The 17,466-nt window shown below is 32.0% G+C and overlaps 1 protein-coding gene across 31 annotated transcripts in view; it reads right to left on the bottom strand.

Moving 5' to 3' along the window:
* The window catches only part of brp (ELKS/RAB6-interacting/CAST family member bruchpilot), a 144,722-nt gene extending 132,613 nt beyond the window's left edge, over positions 1–12,109 (bottom strand). For 24 of the 31 annotated variants that reach the window (XM_080148283.1, XM_080148266.1, XM_080148271.1 and 21 more), the window contains exons 1-12: positions 11,975–12,109; positions 10,382–10,465; positions 6,711–6,795; positions 6,081–6,161; positions 5,639–5,713; positions 4,642–4,686; positions 3,998–4,187; positions 3,402–3,484; positions 2,442–3,256; positions 1,897–1,974; positions 771–851; positions 142–244 (exon numbers count right to left, since the gene is read on the bottom strand). In XM_080148283.1, the coding sequence (XP_080004409.1) occupies positions 142–244; positions 771–851; positions 1,897–1,974; positions 2,442–3,256; positions 3,402–3,484; positions 3,998–4,187; positions 4,642–4,686; positions 5,639–5,713; positions 6,081–6,161; positions 6,711–6,795; positions 10,382–10,456 (1,711 nt within the window). In that variant the 5' untranslated portion in view covers positions 10,457–10,465; positions 11,975–12,109. Of the gene's footprint in view, positions 1–141; positions 245–770; positions 852–1,896; positions 1,975–2,441; positions 3,257–3,401; positions 3,485–3,997; positions 4,188–4,641; positions 4,687–5,638; positions 5,714–6,080; positions 6,162–6,710; positions 6,796–10,381; positions 10,466–11,714; positions 11,757–11,779; positions 11,822–11,974 lie in introns of those variants that run through there. The other 7 variants (XM_080148269.1, XM_080148282.1, XM_080148294.1 and 4 more) reach the window with 3 other exon arrangements.
* Positions 12,110–17,466: the final 5,357 nt, after the last annotated feature.

The following is a 17,466-nucleotide window of genomic DNA, read 5'->3' as shown; positions in this document are numbered from 1 at the left end:
AATCTGTACTTTTATCATTAAATGCCATTTTATTTGTTGATATTTTTGTTCATGTTTTTTATGTTATTTTTTTGAATTATTTCTCATGTTTCACCATTTATCGCATTTATACTTACTCTGAATGAAAATCGTAAAATGTACCTCTACCTTCGCCTTTGCTTTGCAGCATCTCCAGAAGCTTCTTGATGCTCTCATCACGAGCTGTCAGGGTCTGCTTCTGGGTATCAATACGCATCTCAAGCTCCTAGATAGATAGATGGATCTAAAGATGAATTGATAGATGGATAATGGATAGATAGATCATCAATAGATGAATCATTGATAGATGTATCATTGATAGATGAATAGATTGATGTAAAGATAGTTGGATAGATAAAAAAAATATATAAATACATATAGAGATAAGTAGGGGATAGATAGATAAATAGATATATAAATAGATATACAAATACATAAAGAGATAAGAAGGGGATAGATAGATAAATAGATATATAAATACATATAGAGATAAGAAGGGGATAGATAGATAAATAGATATGAACACATGTAGAGATAAGAAGGGGATAGATAGATAAATATATAGATAAATACATATAGAGATAAGTAGGGGATAGATAGATAAATAGATATGAACACATATAGAGTTGAGTAGGGGATAGATAGATAAATAGATATATAAATACATATAGAGATAAGAAGGGGATAGATAGATAAATGTAATCACAAATAGATAGTATAACCCTAGATAGAAAGATGAGAAAATATCCAACCTTAACAGTCTCTCTGAGGATAGCAATTTCTCTTGTTAAATGATCATTTTCTACTTGTAAGGCTTCTAAATGGGCTTTCACCTACAATATAAATTTTAATTTTAAACTAAGATTCGATAATACATGTCAAACTTTGTTGTTTTTATTATATCGAAATAAAAATCTCATCACAACATCTTATTATTCTCGATAAATATTGATTTTTGATCATTAAATCAATATGAATCAGAGATCTTAAGGAATAAGACAACAGACGACACTTTGATGTCCCCAACGAGATTAAAATAATGGTTGAAAAGTTTAGACATTGCTAGTTTGAACCAACCAATCAAAATTCAATGAGTCAACGTTATAATAAAACATCTGGGACTAATGTAATAAACATCGCAATGTCTCCTTCCTCCTTTAATTTTAAAGTTATTATTAAATAATTAAAGCACTGCCACTCTATATTAGTTCCTTTTTTTAACTTCGCTTTAGTGGATAATGTTATTATCTTATAATTGTTACAATAGTGCTACTATGGATATAATTTCTCTTGTATTATAAATATCTGTAGAAAGTAAATAAATAATATGAATGAATTGTATCTCTTGTCTAGTTAGTATAGATATTATATTACATTACATAATTACGTAATAAAAACTTTTATCATATTATATTTAATAGAATAGTACGTTTTCCTTCTTTAACAAGTTCAATTATTATGTAGTAATTCGTCCTTTAAAAGCGCAGCAAAAACTAACTATAGTTTTTAAGACGAAAAAAACATTTAACTCTAATACAGACTTATAATTGGAAGTTTTTTTAATCATATAACTTTTTAGGATTGAATATCAATTGTAGACTGCGTAGATACTGCAGGGAGGCATGGGACTATAGATTATAGTGGTACTATAAGTTTTAGAATCACGTTTTCTCATTTATTTCTTAATAATTTGATTAAATCTTGATTGGTTGGGTAAAATTAGCAATTTTGTAAGCATTTCAACCTCTAGATTTAATCATTTAAATGCGTAAAACGGGGTATTTTGTTTTATACATATTATATTTGTTTACAAGGACATACGGACATACACAAACTATAGAGTAGAGATTTATGGATGGATTTAAATGTTAATCTGACCTCTGGATTTGTATGGTTTACTGCTGTTTTGTATTTCACCACTTCTTCTTCTAACTGTCTAACTAACATGGCTTGTTTCTAAACAAAAATAAATTTACATTATACAATTGTAAAAAAATTTAGATAGGCATTCTTTGGCAATTTTATTCATACTAATTATGAACCACAAACAAACAAGAACCTTTCTTGATGATAATTTTCTTAATAATCTTTACTGATTTTAGGTTTGGTTAGGTCGAATAAGGTTAAAAATATAAGTTTTTAAAATTTAAAATATGTTTGATAGAATTCACCCATTCTTTTCTCAGCTTAAAGTTTGACTGCTAAAAAAAAGCAGATAATTGAAAACGAGAGTGCCTGAATTTGATTAAAGTACATTTATTTGAAATTTGAAAAAGAAATTAATGATCAAATTTACACTTGATACTATATGTTGATATGTTTAGTGATTTTTTATTTTGACGGAAAGCGATTCATAACTTATTTAAACTTAATATAATTCTTAAATAATTCTATTCAAACTAGATATAATAGTACTATTTTACCTGATTTTCAGAATTCAGAAGTTTGAGCTGGTCATTCATGAGTGCATACTTTGCCGACTCCTCTTTGCGCAGCGCGCGCTCCTTCTTCAACTCTGGCGACCAGAAGGTCTTGATGCTGTGCATGCTGGACCCGAGCTTCTGGTTGGTCAGCTCCAGCTCCTTCTTCAGGTTGGCCAGGTCCCGCTGCAGGTCTGTGTTGGTGCTCTGCAGCTCTGACATGTAGGTATCGCGCTGCAGCGAGGCAGGATTCGGCGATATGCGGCTGCGATGCATAGGGCCGATATCGCGGCCCGTGTACAGGCCGTCGTCTGGGTCCAGCATTGTGTCGCGGCCACGGTCTAGGGAACGGTCACGACGGCCGTAGGTGCCGGTGCCGCCGACACCACCACCGACGGGACCACCGCCATAAGGTCCGGCTCCACCACCGTAGCCGTCCATTGTGCGGTCTAGGCTTCGATCACGTGTTCGGTCAATGGGCATAAAGGCGTCTCGGTCTCCGCCATACCCGTCCCGATCACGATCTAGCGAGTGGTAGCCCTGTGACCGTGTGTTTGGTCCCGGGCCTGTGGAAGGAAAACCGCGTGAAGCGCTGCGTGAACGTAAGTGAGCACCGCCGCCGGTACGGTCCATACCACGATCCATACCGCGGTCCATTCCGCGATCCATCCCTCTGTCCATGCCGCGATCCATTCCACGGTCCATGCCGCGGTCCATACCACGATCCATACCGCGGTCCATCCCGCGATCCATTCCGCGGTCCATGCCACGGTCCATTCCGCGATCCATGGTACCGCCTCTGTCGTAATCTATATCACCTAAAATAGAGAAATTTTACTTTGTCTGCAGAGACACTTCAATATTTTTTATTGAAACAAAATCTATTGTATTCAAATAATCTAAATAAACTTATTAGTTATTATTACTTAACTATCTGTCTTACTTTTGATCTTTAATTTATACCTGGATTTCTCTGGTAGTCAGATGGATATTGTCCACCTGGCCCCTGTTCTGGATATCCCCCCGTTGGAGAGTTGTTGTAGGATCTAAACAAATAAACAATGTTTTATATGAAGGAAAACTGGTTTGGCAAATTGTTTTTATACCATCAAGTAGTAAAAAAATAATCAATAAAGGAAATGATTTTATAGAATAGAATAAAACAAAAAATTATCTTTAGTTGTTTTACTGTCTCTTAAATTTATGATTAACTTAATATTAAGTGCTTAAATATAGAATTTGAACAATAACAATTATAAATTTAGCTTGCTGAAAAATTATAATATGAAAAAAAAATATTTTCATATAAAATAATTATCCTATGACTTGATTTTTTTTCATAGAATCCTAACTTGATAAGTACAATTTTTAAAGCGAAGCATACTTATAAACAAGTTATAAAATGTAAGTATGTCCAGACTAAGCATCTTGTGTTTAAGTAATTTGCAAAGATTTAAATAGGAGTTTTACGCAACCTGCTAAAAAATATTAAAAGCGCCGTAACTCATTATTTCACCTGTTCGATTATCTGTTTGTCTGATTTGTTGAATTATATTTACCTAGAAGCAACACCGCCTCTTCCCTGAGGCCGTCGTCCGCTGGCCGGGCTGCCCCGGATAGAGGCCGGCTGCGACCTGCTGTATCCGCCCTGCTGCTGGGCGTCTGGTCCTCCTTGCTGAGGGCCTCGTCCACCGCCGTATCCACCTCCGCCGTAACCGCCTTGGTTATCGTACTGAGGATTTCCTCGGTCTATTAGAAATTAAAAATAACAAATTGTTTTTTTTTCTCCTATTATATAAAATAGTAAAGTGTTTTGTTTGTCCAGTAAAATTTTGATAACCACTTCACAAATTAAATCCTCCCAGAATTCTTGGACAAGGTGTTTTTTGCAGGCTATTATTTTCAAATTGAATTCTTTGGATTGCATTAGGCTATTTTACTACACTCCCACTAATGTAAGGGGCGCAACTGTAAATAAATCTATAACGGTAAATTCAATCTACAACCATTTATCCCTCGATTATTTACAAGCTAACAAATACACATATCAAAACAGGGAGAAAATACTTTGTCTTCCATTGTCCTACCCATACAATTTACAAGATTATAAGCAAAACAATTTAAGAAATAAGTTGGAGGTCAGATGATGCGATGATGCAAGTAGTTAAACTAATTCAAAATATTTTTTTGTTATTTTCTAAACCTAATTGATCACGTCTTGACTGTCTACCACGGCCTCCTCCTCCCCCTAGGGAAAGAATCATTAGTTTTTAGAATATCCAGGGAGGAAGAGGATACTAAACTGGTACCCAAAGTTTTATTGCAATGTTATCTTAATCGTTGGCTAAAAAAATTAGGATTCTCAAAGTTTTAGGGTTAAGTTAAAACTAGCATGTGAAAAAAATTTGACCAATAATTTTAATTTGAAGAAGTAGAAAAATTTAAGGGGATGTACTTTATGGTTATGGCATGGTTCTTAGCTAATCTTTTAATGGGATATTATATATAAACTCCCCCAGGGGCGTCCAAGCTTTTTTTTGTGGGGGGGGGGTAAAAATTTTTTAAGTGGGGGGTAATTTGTTTATGGGGGGGTAAAATGGCGCGCGAAGCTCGCCGCAAATTTTTTTTACCCCCCCCCCAAAAAAATTTTTACCCCGGGGGTAAAATTTGCTTGGGGGGGGGGGTAATTACCCCTCCTGAAATCTGTTGGCAGGGGTAAATTTAGTTTACCTCCCCCAAAATTTACCCCCGGGGTAAAATTTTTTGGGGGGGCTAATTTAAATTCTATTAAATAAATTGTATTAAAAATGCGCGCGAAGCGCGCAAAATTTTTTTTTATTAGAGATTTTTTATTTTGGGAGGGGTATTTACCCCCCCAAAATTGTTTGGGGGGGTAAATACCCCCTCCTAAATGGTTGGGGGTGCCTACGGCACTCCCAGGGTAGGGGTAAATTTTAAATGGGGGGGTAATCGCCTCATTACCCCCCCCCCCTTGGACGTCTATGAACTCCCCCCCCCTCTCTCCTCCCAATAACGAACCCAAAATACTGATAAACAAACTAAATCAACTGTTGGTTAGACCATCCCCCCCTAAAAAAAAAACTTGGGGAAAAAGCTTCTAAAGGATAGGATTATATACCTTTCTAGTAATCAATCTATCTATCTATTTAATTTTTTAACAAAAATGGGAATGCACTGACCTTGATAAGGATCGCCTTGTCTGCCCTGATAATCAGCGCCCCGGCCCTGGTTGTAGTCTACACTACCAGGTCCACCTGACACAAATATTAGAAAATTACTAAAAGTTCATGTCAATTTTTAAACTTTAAAAAACTAACACCCATAAAAACCTAAATATACTTTTTGTTTCTGTATGGAATTTAAAGATATGAACCTAAGCTCAAAAACAACTTAAATATCTCTTCATGTATACTGAAAGTACAATTAAAATTCTAAAAAAATAAGACATTTTAAAATTATTAGGTGTCAGAAAAACTTTTTGAAGATTACATGTCTTAATACAATTTTTTCAAATGAAAAAAAACAATAATGTTATGTAAAAAAAAAAAGTATGAATATTTCTTTATGACTATTAGTTTTAATCTGTGGCTGTCCTGTTCAAATATATGTTTAAAATCTGACCTGTGCCTCCTCGGCCGTTAACAACGGGGTCGTTAGGATTCCTCTGCGGGGCTGAACCTTGCGGGGGGACACTCCCGTACCCTAATTAATTTTGAATTTCAGTTAATTATTTGGTTTTACCTCTATAACAAAGTCTTTTAGAAAAAAACGTTGTTTTAAAGTAATAGGATGTCTGTCTATCCTAAAGAACTCACTAACTGCTGAACCAATACAATAAAGCTTCTTATAGATTTTTTCATGGAAGGGTTTTTTTTTGACGAGAGTACCTCTACCCTCGAATGATAAGTCGGCTCTAGAGAAAATCTATCCCCTCTTTTTTCTCTCATAAAACGAAAGGGGAACACTTCCCCACCCCCACTTCTTTAAAAGAAAACTAGGGATATAGTCAAAGTTTTTATTATAAGTATTGGTTTAAAGTTCAATTTTTATCTATCTATCTTTCTATTAATATATAATTTTGTTTATCAATCAGTCTAGAAAATTTCAAATAACTAGCAATCAATCTGATCTGTCTATCTATCTATCTGTCCATCTATCTATCTATCTAATTATCTATGTATTTATATCTATCTATCTATCTGTCAATCTATCTATCTATCTATCTGTCTATCTAACTATCTATGGCTGTACCTTGGTCCTGCGGTCCTTGTTGGCCGCCTGGCCGGTTAATTTGTCCGTTGATTTGTGGCTGGCCGGGTCGACCACCTCGATAATTCTAAACCACACACACAAACACAATTGTAAATTAGATTCAGTTTTATCATTAGGAATGATAAAATAATGGAAGATAAGCAATCTTCTTCATTGCCTTTGAAAGTATTGGCATAAGAAAAGGTTGTAGATTTAGGTATCTAGTAATAGTTTGGTGTTGTAACAAAATATCAATTTTAAGTTAGCAATGACACTTTCATTAGACGCTAAAAAATCGAAATAAATCAGGAGTAGGAGGGGGACTTTTATATTATACTGGTCCCCAAAGTTTTATAAACACGAGTTTTCTAACTAATGGTTCAAAAACCTGGTTGGTTTAAACTATCAGTATTGAAACTGTTTAACCAATAATTTTAATCTATATAGTAGGTAATTTTGTTTTATATAATTGTTGGTGTACATCAATTCATTTACTTTTAATAAACTTTTACTAATTTTATCTTATCCACATACTATTAAATCGTCTTTTTGGGGTTAAGAAAGGCTATGACTGAAAAAGATGTATTGTTAAGTGAAACTAATTAATCTAAAGAGTAGCTGCATTATAAAACTTATGATAAACTAGGTTATATTTAGCAAACATCAATGCAGTTTTCAGTTCGGTGGTAGAAAATTTTCTCCTCTATTAAAAATAATAATCTCAGTTTAATATTTACCCAGTAAGGTAGGTGACATTGGACTGTAAATTACACTGGTACCCAAAGTTTTTAACCACGTTATTTGTGCTGTGTTTGAATTAAATTTAGCTGATAAAAACTAGTAGTGTCAAAACTTTTAAACCAATAAATCAAACTACTTAAATTCTAAATAAATGTCTTAATATAAGAAAATTATTCTTTGATATATATTATATTTTTAGGTATAGTCCCTTTCGCGGCCTCTTCAGGAGCGTTTCGTTGTATTTTCACAGTAACATTTTATGGTTATTTTAGGTTAGGTTAGATTAGGTGATGGCCCCGCAGGATTAGATCCCCCTCAAAGGGGCTAGAAATAGAACAAAATTTACTGTAAAAACACGATAAAAACGCCTCTTTAGAGGCGTTGCCACGTAAGGAACTACACTCCATTTTTATTGTAACCTTGCTTAATATTGGGCATACTGTCAACGGAGACATTAGTCAAAATAGCTCTTCAAACCTATAATAAATCAGTTGTGACCACTTTATAAATACCACGATGTTTTCAGGTTAAATATAAAAGTATAAAATAATCATCATTTTTCAGATATCAAGTAAGATATAGAAAAAATTTTCATCTTTCAACTAAATTAGCAAAAGATTTCTGTTAAATATTTTGTATTCAAATATTGCAAAGTTTTCTAAAAGTTAGGTCTATAGAGGTCAGCTGTGTCCATAGGTAGCGAAGCAAAAACAAGCAATTCGTCAATATTTTCATCTGCTGCAGTTTGTGGGGGACTGTAAATTACAGTGGTACCCAAAGTTTTATACACATTATATCTCATTCGTTAGCCTAAACTTTTATTAAATCTTGATTAGGTTGTAAATTCTTAAGCCTCCAAAGTTCAAACTTATTCATCAATAATTTCAAATTACAGGAAGGGTGACTTTGTTCATTATAATTAGAGGTATTTATCGATTTACCGTCCATATTCTAATTCTATAAAATTCCTGGTTTTGCTTTTTGATTTTTAGAATATTGTATTTGTACAGGGAAGCTATGGACCATTTGTTAAACTATAAGGGAGGCTGAAATGTGCAAGAATGATCCCTCCATCCTTGAGCTAAAGACCATATGTTAAACTATAAGGGAGGGTGAAATGTGCAAGAATGACCTAGATTCCATATTTTACTTCCATCCATTCCATAGGATACTCTCAAACTTTAGATGAAAAAAATTAGAGGAGCTTAAAATTATTCTTTAAGGGAGAAAAAACTAGGGACGTTTAAATCTCAACATTTATGTGTGTGTGGCCGTCCAGTAAGAGCCTAAAAACTGCTGAATCAATACTTTTAAATTTTTAAGGAAATTAACCATGTAGTTTAACTTCTAAAAATTTAAAGATTAAGATAATATTAAAAGCTCCCCCCTCAGAAATTTTTTTATTAAATTTAAAAAAAATGTCAAATGCAAAATAGCATAAATAGCACATAATAGAACAACCGTGTCTTTTCAGGAGGCAAAAGGGGTATTATAGGACAGAAAAACCAATAGAGGTAAATTAAAGAGTATATTTGCTACAAAAACAAAAAGTATTTCCAAACCAGAGTTTCTCCTAATGCTACATTTTCTATTACTCCCCATTTTGCCCTATTAAATTTTGTGCATTTTAAGTCTGCCACATTTTTCCCTGAATCTCAGTGCTTGCATCTTATTGTACTATAGCTAGGATGGGGATAATGTTTCAGAACAAGGACAATTGTTTCCACATGTAGCTAAGCAAAAACAAGATAAGTTTAATTTAATATAATAAAGACACTAACTATAGTAACAAATGGGGAGGTAGGTAATATTAAAAAGACGTTGTCTAATTTGTGAATATCTAGGGAACCTTTATTAATTCTTGATTGGTTTGTTCAAACTAGCAGTCACTCAACTTATCCACAAATAATTTTAATCTACAGAAAAAGTAATTTGTCGTCCATTCTATGAGCTCATACCTTAAATTAATTAACACATTTATTTAAATGTATTCTTTACAATCTTTAAGTTATATTTAAAGAAATGGACCTTCAGTTAAATAGTAGCTTTGCTAAAATTTGTCTCGTTCCATGGTTCACCATTATTTCAATATGTATATATTTGTTTAAATTTCCGCCTGTCAATAATTTTATTTCAATGTAAGGAAAGAAATGTGTTTTAATGGTAATAGCTGCTGTGAAATTTTTTTGAAATATTGTAGAGATTCAAAAAAACAACAGCTTGATGTACATCCCCAATGATAATAATTTACCCCTCCCAACAGATTTAAGGAGGGTTATAATCCCCCCCCCCTCCAGTTAATTTTACCCCCTGGGGAAAAAATTTTGAAGGGGTGGTAAACAAAAATTTAGGCGTGCTTCGCGCGCCATTTTACACCCCCCCCCCCTCCCCAATTACAAATTACCCACTCTTAAAAAATTTTTACCCCCCCCCCCCCCCACCATATAAAAAACTTGGGACACTCTTGCTTTTGGTACCAATTTTATCTTACCTCACAATATCCCCTCTCTTCCTGATAATAGTATCATACAGATCTTTGAGTATTTACATTTACATGAAACATTGCATTTAAAACAACAACAAATTATCCTAGTAGAGTGTCTAATACATCTTATAAACAACTAGATAAGGAACCCATAGTGTTCAGATTTTTAATTATTGTTTTATTTATTGCATCGTATTATAAACAGCTTTCCGCGGTTATAAAAATGTACATTTATAAGAGTAAAACCAGTTATTTTAACATCGAGCACCGGCTAACAAAACTGATTTCAATATTATGATTGTTCATTAATTTATATTCGTATAAAACTGGATATAATATGATGTGCAATTTTTTTAGTTTGGCTGAGAACCGCTTCTAATCCACTGAATATTAATCGGTTTCGCAGCGATACTGGGAATTGATTCACAGTGTGTTTGTGTTGTGCCTGGTCTGGTTTCTGGTTTTGTATGGCTGGATTATTATTTGCTGGGGCTGGACCAGTCCCACCAATAGACGCCATCCCGCACACCTACAAATATGAGATATGGAATTTTGAAATCACTAAAAAAAACCTGTTTAGCACTGATTAAAAAAAAGGGGGAGGGGTATTTTTTTCTATGCCTTACCCTCAGATCTAGTTGACTAACCCTGCGGGGCTACCAAGTATGTATATAATTTTATATTACCTAACCTGAACTAGAGTAACAAACAAACAAAGAATTATCACTTTCCCCCATATTTTAAAATCATTTTAATAATAGATTTGAGGAGGGTTATGAGTGATCAACAAAGTACTTTGTGTGACTTCACCGGATTTTTTCTTTTAAAATATTTTTTACAAGAAACAAGATTTTACTACTAAAAATACAATATAAAAACTAAATTATGTAAAAAGAAAGAATAATTTAATAGCATATCAACTCTACAATTCATTAATGTTGTCTGTAGGTCTAGGTTTAGGTCAGTAATACACTTTAATGTACATTTTATATTATCTTATTCCTTCTTTTCCTTTTTTCTTTCAATTTCCAATAATGCATCTTACTTATTTGTTCTTAAATATTTAAATCTTTTTTTTCTAAATCTTAGCTGCTTAAACTTGTGTACTTTATGATCATTACTAAAAATAATGTTACTAAAATAGAAAAGAATTGTAAAGGATTATGAAATTATACGACAAGCGTTTGCTATTCTTACAGAGAAGCCATAACAATTTACCAATTTGGGATTTTGAATTGATTATTGTTTACACATAAGGGTATGGAAGGAAATATATTTTGAAACGTATATGGATTCCTACGACAAAACGGCGTACAACTCCACTGAGTTTCTTCAGGTTAACAAAGCTTCAGAAAAGTAGTCAAATCTTATTAATCTAAAATAAGTGCCCATTGTCTAAACTCAAGAAAAGGACTTATTTCTTTAACCTTAAACTTCTGCCTATTGGGTTTAATGGGTCTTAACTTTAGTGTGTTTTTATCACTAATTTTTAAAATTATGCAGATACAAAATCATAAATTGGGAAAAGTAGATTAAAGTCAACTCAAATTCCAGGCTGTAGGAAAGTATTACATAATAAATTTGGAAAATATATGTATATTTGAACTAACTAATACACTATGCAATAGTTTTATTAAAAGATATCAATTAACAAAAAAACATCGAAAAAGTGTATTGATATCTTTAAAAGGTTTTAGTTAATTTTGTGTCCTTTAGCGCAAATTACCTGTCGAGCAATGAAAACCCTATATATCTATCTATAAGTATTGTATACTTACCTATACACTTAGTGTACACCACCATCTTCTAGTTATCTATCTGTACACAAGTATTATATACTTACCTATACACTTAGTGTACACCACCATCTCCTGGTTATCTATCTATACACAAGTATTATATACTTACCTATACACTTAGTGTACACCACCATCTCCTAGTTATCTATCTGTACACAAATATTATATACTTACCTATACACTTAGTGTACACCACCATCTCCTAGTTATCTATCTGTACACAAGTATTATATACTTACCTATACACTTAGTGTACACCACCATCTCCTGGTTATCTATCTGTACACAAGTCTTCACCACCACTCTTGTTCACTATTGTACACTAGCGATGCTCTACACTACATAACATTTAATACACCATAATAACAATATCTGAAAATTAATTACAATTTAGAAGAAAAAAAATATAATTCACCGGGGTTTTTAGGATAGCACATAAATATGCGACATTGCAAGGTCTCTTAAGGGATAATACAAAGGACGATAAACGGATGTACATTCCAAATGATAACCACTTCTGTAAATTAAAATTACTGTTAGATTAATCCAATCAAGATGTAGTAAAATTGCCCAAAGTCAATATGCAAACAAATTACAGAACTTTGGGTACCAGTAAAAATTCCAGTCTCATTGTTCCTAGAAATGTGCAAAAAAATTTGAACAACGATTAGTTTTGCTGTTTTTTTCTCAACTTAGAATCACTTTGAATAAAACAAGGTGTTTGATAAACTAGAATTAAATAGTTATTATTTCTCGTATTCATTCGAATCCGGTGGATAGGAACCGGTTCTCATCCATACGAAAAAAAACATGTCTAGCATCGTATTATATCCAGCTTTCTACGAATATAAAAATGTACAATCATTTTATATCCGCGGAAAGCTGTTTATAATACGATGAAAGAAATAACTATTATGACATCGTATTAATTATATGCAGCTCAAAGAAAAATTATATGAATAATTTAATTTTTGTTGCTTCTAAAAGGCCAAATGCCCAAGCAAACAAAACTATTATATATTTATATTTATAAAAGTAGAAAAAAAAATTCGTTCCCAAGATGCTTGGGGCACAGCTGCTAGTTTCTAAACTAAAGCAAGATTTATCAAAAAATGAAGAAAAATAACAGAAAAAGGCAGATATATCTAGTAGCAGACAACAAATGTTAGAAAATATTATTATTCTAGTGGCTTTTTTTTATACATACATATATTTTATGTTAGGATCCCACAGATTTCGACAATTTATAGCAAAGAAACCAGACTACAAAAAAATCTCTCAAAATTAAGAAGTTTAGGCTAGGTTTTTAGGATAGTTGATACAAGGGAACCATTGGACTGTAAATTACACTGGTACCCACAATTCTATATTTTTTTATTCGTTGGCTTAAAAAAATTAAGTCCTTTTGTTGAATTTTGATTGATTGTACCAAACTCTTAATGTTTAATTTCTCAACCAATTATTCTACGCTACAATCGAAGGATAGTCAATTTCAAGACTTTAAGAGAAAAGTTCCTAAATTAAATATTTGAATTTTTCATATATTAAGACCTTGTTTTTATACTCCAATGTTGGAAATTCCTTGGGTACATAAATATATATTGTTATATGTGTGTCAGTCAATAGTAAATGGACCAGAAAAATATCCTTTCCTTTGCATGGAACCCGAGACAAACAGACAGACACTCAAATCATTTAGAAAACCAGGACAATTATTTCCATAAGAAGCGCAGCAATGTCATTAGAATACATAGTATTCATTTCGTAATTAGAAATGTCGAAGTATTTGTTAATAAAGTGGACGAAGCCCAATCTGCACTACTTTTGTACCACTTTTGATTCCTGTAACGTCATAAACATGAGGGTGATGAGAGGAGAAGTAGAAAAGAAAACCCCTAAAAAAGTTATGGAGAATCCCTCATTTTTATGACATCACAGGAATCAAAAGTGGTACAAAAGTGGTGCAGATTGGGCTTCGTCATAAAGTACTTTGAGCGTGCATTAGATTTTGGTAAAATCATATTTTGTATATTTCAGGGATAGAAATAATACAATGGACGATAAATTGATTTTCTCCCTCAATTATTATAAACAAAATAACCCACTTCTGTAGTTTAAAATTATTGTGGAAAAATATTAACAATGCTATCGTGTACCATCCAATCAAGATCTAATAAATTACACAAATCTTAAAATCCATCTAATAAGATATAAATAATAAATATTCAAAATGTTTTATTTAACTACAGTGTGTTTTTTTATGAGAACTTTTTTGGTAGCAATTTTGCCCCACTTATAGTTATCAGAATTTAATGATTAATGGCTTATTTTCTTCGTTTTTTAAGGCAATTAATAGAACACCAAAAAAATATTTCAGTTTTCATTTAAAAAGTACAGTAAAATCTAAAATTCAAAACTTAGGTGTCAACATCTAAAAATGGTTTTAGCGCATTTTTCTTATGCCTAAATCTTCTAAGAAAAAAAATAGATTTTCTGTAGACGACTTTGGGGGGCTAGTACTCCCTCTCTGGTTGAGATATGACCTTTAAACTTTGATATGTTCTAGTACATGTCCCTAATAGTATCTGTATACATTTTTAGCTCTATATCTAAACTTTGAAGTGTTTTGCAGCCATTCTTGCAAAAAGTTGAATATTTGAGCATAAGAAAAATGCGCTGAAACCATTTTTAGATGTTGACACCTAAGTTTTGAATTTTAGATTTTACTGTTTTTTTTAAATAAAAACTGAAATATTTTTTTGTTGTTCTATTAATTGCCTTAAAAAACGAAGAAAATAAGCCATTAATCATTAAATTCTGACAACTATAAGTGGGGTAAAATTGCTTTCAAAAAAGTTCTCATAAAAAAACACACTGTATTATCAGAATACTTGTTTGTATGTCTGCGAATGAAACAAAAAATGATTTTTTGGCTCATACACAGAAAAAAAAGAATATATATGGAGGGAAATTAGTTTATGACACATTTATATTGCTACTGATAAGATTAAAAATAAATACAGTATTTTTTTACTAAAAAATAGGCAGTATCTGATTAAAATGTCTTTGTTAATTTAACATCAATATGGTCTAAATATCATTATCAAAATAGCGTTATATGGTCATGCATTTCGTCGAGCACAGTGTTAAAGCAGATTTCAGACTTTAGAGCTATTATTGCGCTATGTCTGTAGTAAGTCAGTAGTAACCTATTTTATTAAATACTATGTACTGTAGTTAATACTGAAATTAAAATTGTATGAAAATCAGCAAAATTCATACTGGTTTGAAGGTAAAGAAAAATTGTTATTTTATAGGTTTAATATCCATGGATCTAAAGGGATAGGACAATGGCCAAAAAATTGATGTACATCCCAAATGATGTTACACAAAATTACCATATCAGTAGATTAAAATTAGTGGTTAAAACATTTAAACGCTCAGCTTACTGATCCAACCCATCAAAATTCACTTAAGTCCCCAAAGTTGTTAAGTCAACGAATAAGAAAATACTGTTATAAAACTTTGGGGATTAGTTTAATAAACCTAAATCTCTCTCTGTCCACTATCCCTACCTGTATCTTGGCTGTTCTAATAAAGGTATTTCCCGCTGTTACAGAATTACCTTCAACCTCCCACATTATTATATTCAGAGAAAGGACATTGGATGCTAATTTAATCTTCCTCAAATTTCTGAATTTGAATATACTGCTTTTAATAGCTGGTAAATATTGGCAGGAAAAGGGTTGTAGATTAATTTAATTCCTATTGCCCTCCCCCTTCGATAGGAAAACTGTTTCTAAGATTTTTTATACAAGAATTTTATTTAAGGCCTATTAATCTTTACATTATCTAGCAATGTTTTATTTTCTTAAATCTGCTCTACGGAAAAAATAGATTTAATTACCCTGATGGCCAATTAAACTAAATAACGTACACTACTTTTTTTTAAATTTCTATCAGACGAAGTTTTTTTTACAAGCGACGGAATTTGTGGAATTTCCTTTTAAAGCATCATCCTAAGTAAAAGCTGACTTATTATATGTCTTAAATCAAATTAAAACTACCCTTTTCGGAGCAAAAGTTCTTTATAACCATTTATGTGGTCGGTTTCTTCCTACATTGTGTTACAATTCTTCCAATTGATCTATGTGTAGTTTCTATATCTATTTCAAAAATACTTCCCTAAAAAAACCTATGACTCAATGTATAATAATATAAAAATCCCCCATTCTATGTATGAAAATAGTTTTATTTGTGTTGTATAAAATATAGAGATACAAAAAGAGTTTGGTTAATCAAGTCCAATCTTTAAAAGATTTTTTTTCAATTTTGGACTTGGTCTAGTTTTCTATTATCATGTATGACGTTCATTGAATTGTAAATTATACTGGTACTCAAAGTTTTATTACCCAATCATTGGAATAAAAAACTTTGGGTAGTTTTAACAAAATGGATGGGTTGGTTTACCCTTTCATTATTGAAACTTATCATCATTGGGGATGTATAGAAATTTATCCTCAGTTGTCTTATCCCTTGAGATCCCTGAATCTTAGATAATCAATTTATTCTTTTAAAGACCGAGCTCTTCTGCTAGTTTATATGTTTGTGGTTATATAACTTTTCTGCCAAAAACATTAATATATAAAACATGAACCATATACGGACAAAATCGTAGTAAATAGTAGAAAGTAGGATAATTATGTCCAAAAAAAAGCGCAACAATATCAATAAAAATGTTCATAATGAGACAGCGTAAAGTGGCACCTAAAAAATGACGACATACAATAAAGTTGACCAATGAGTGACCAGTATACACTGTAATTGACCAATGATAAAATTTATACTTGCCTCTCATTGGTTATTTTATCGTATAACGTCAGTTTTTTGAAGTCACTTTACGCTATCTCGTTCCTAATATGATGTAGCCCATTAAAAAAATTAGATAAAAAGACATATTAAATACATTAAATTCCAGTCATTTATCTCAAATAGCTACTGAGTAAAAGTCCCATTACACCAAAGACTAGCGAATGGACAGACACTGTAAGATATATAAAAGCTTTGCTACTAAAAACAAAAACTCAACAATATAGAGTAAATATATAAATAAATATAAGTTACACAATAATATATTCTATATATAAACTATTCTATATTACTCATAAACAAGAACAAAAAGTACAAGAATCCGTAAAAAAAAACGATATATTTTAGCTATCTATAGGTAAATATAGATGGAGGGAAAATTTGACTGTAAATTATACTGGTACCCAAAGTTTTAAATTCAATGGCTTAAACCCATTAGGTACTTTAATTACATCTGGATTGGTAGGTTCAAACTAGCAACCTACAATTATAATCAAGAGAAGAAATAATTTTATTTATTATCATAAATGAGTTGCTTCAAATAATCGTTAATTGTCTTATCCCTTTAAATCTCTGCTTACAACCATCCGAAAGTACTAATGTAAAATATATATCATACATCTAAGAATACATTTTTCCTTCATCAAAAAATACAATATCTGGAATGTTAGATATGTGTTGTAATGTATTTTTATCAGGGATTTTAAGAGATAAGACATGGACAAAAATGGTAAAAAAAAAGTTCCCAAAGATTTTAGGCCAACGAATGAGGGAATATGTAAAAAAAAACTTTGGGTGCCAAAATAATTTACAGTCCAATGGCCCCTCCCTCCCTGATATTTATACAAAATATTAATAGACA

The sequence above is a fragment of the Acartia tonsa genome, chromosome 14 (genome assembly GCF_053477335.1).
Source record: "Acartia tonsa isolate MP-2025a chromosome 14, ASM5347733v1, whole genome shotgun sequence".
Taxonomy (NCBI): domain Eukaryota; kingdom Metazoa; phylum Arthropoda; class Copepoda; order Calanoida; family Acartiidae; genus Acartia; species Acartia tonsa.
Note: the sequence above shows the minus strand (reverse complement) of the source record. Positions and strands in the feature narration are given on the sequence as shown.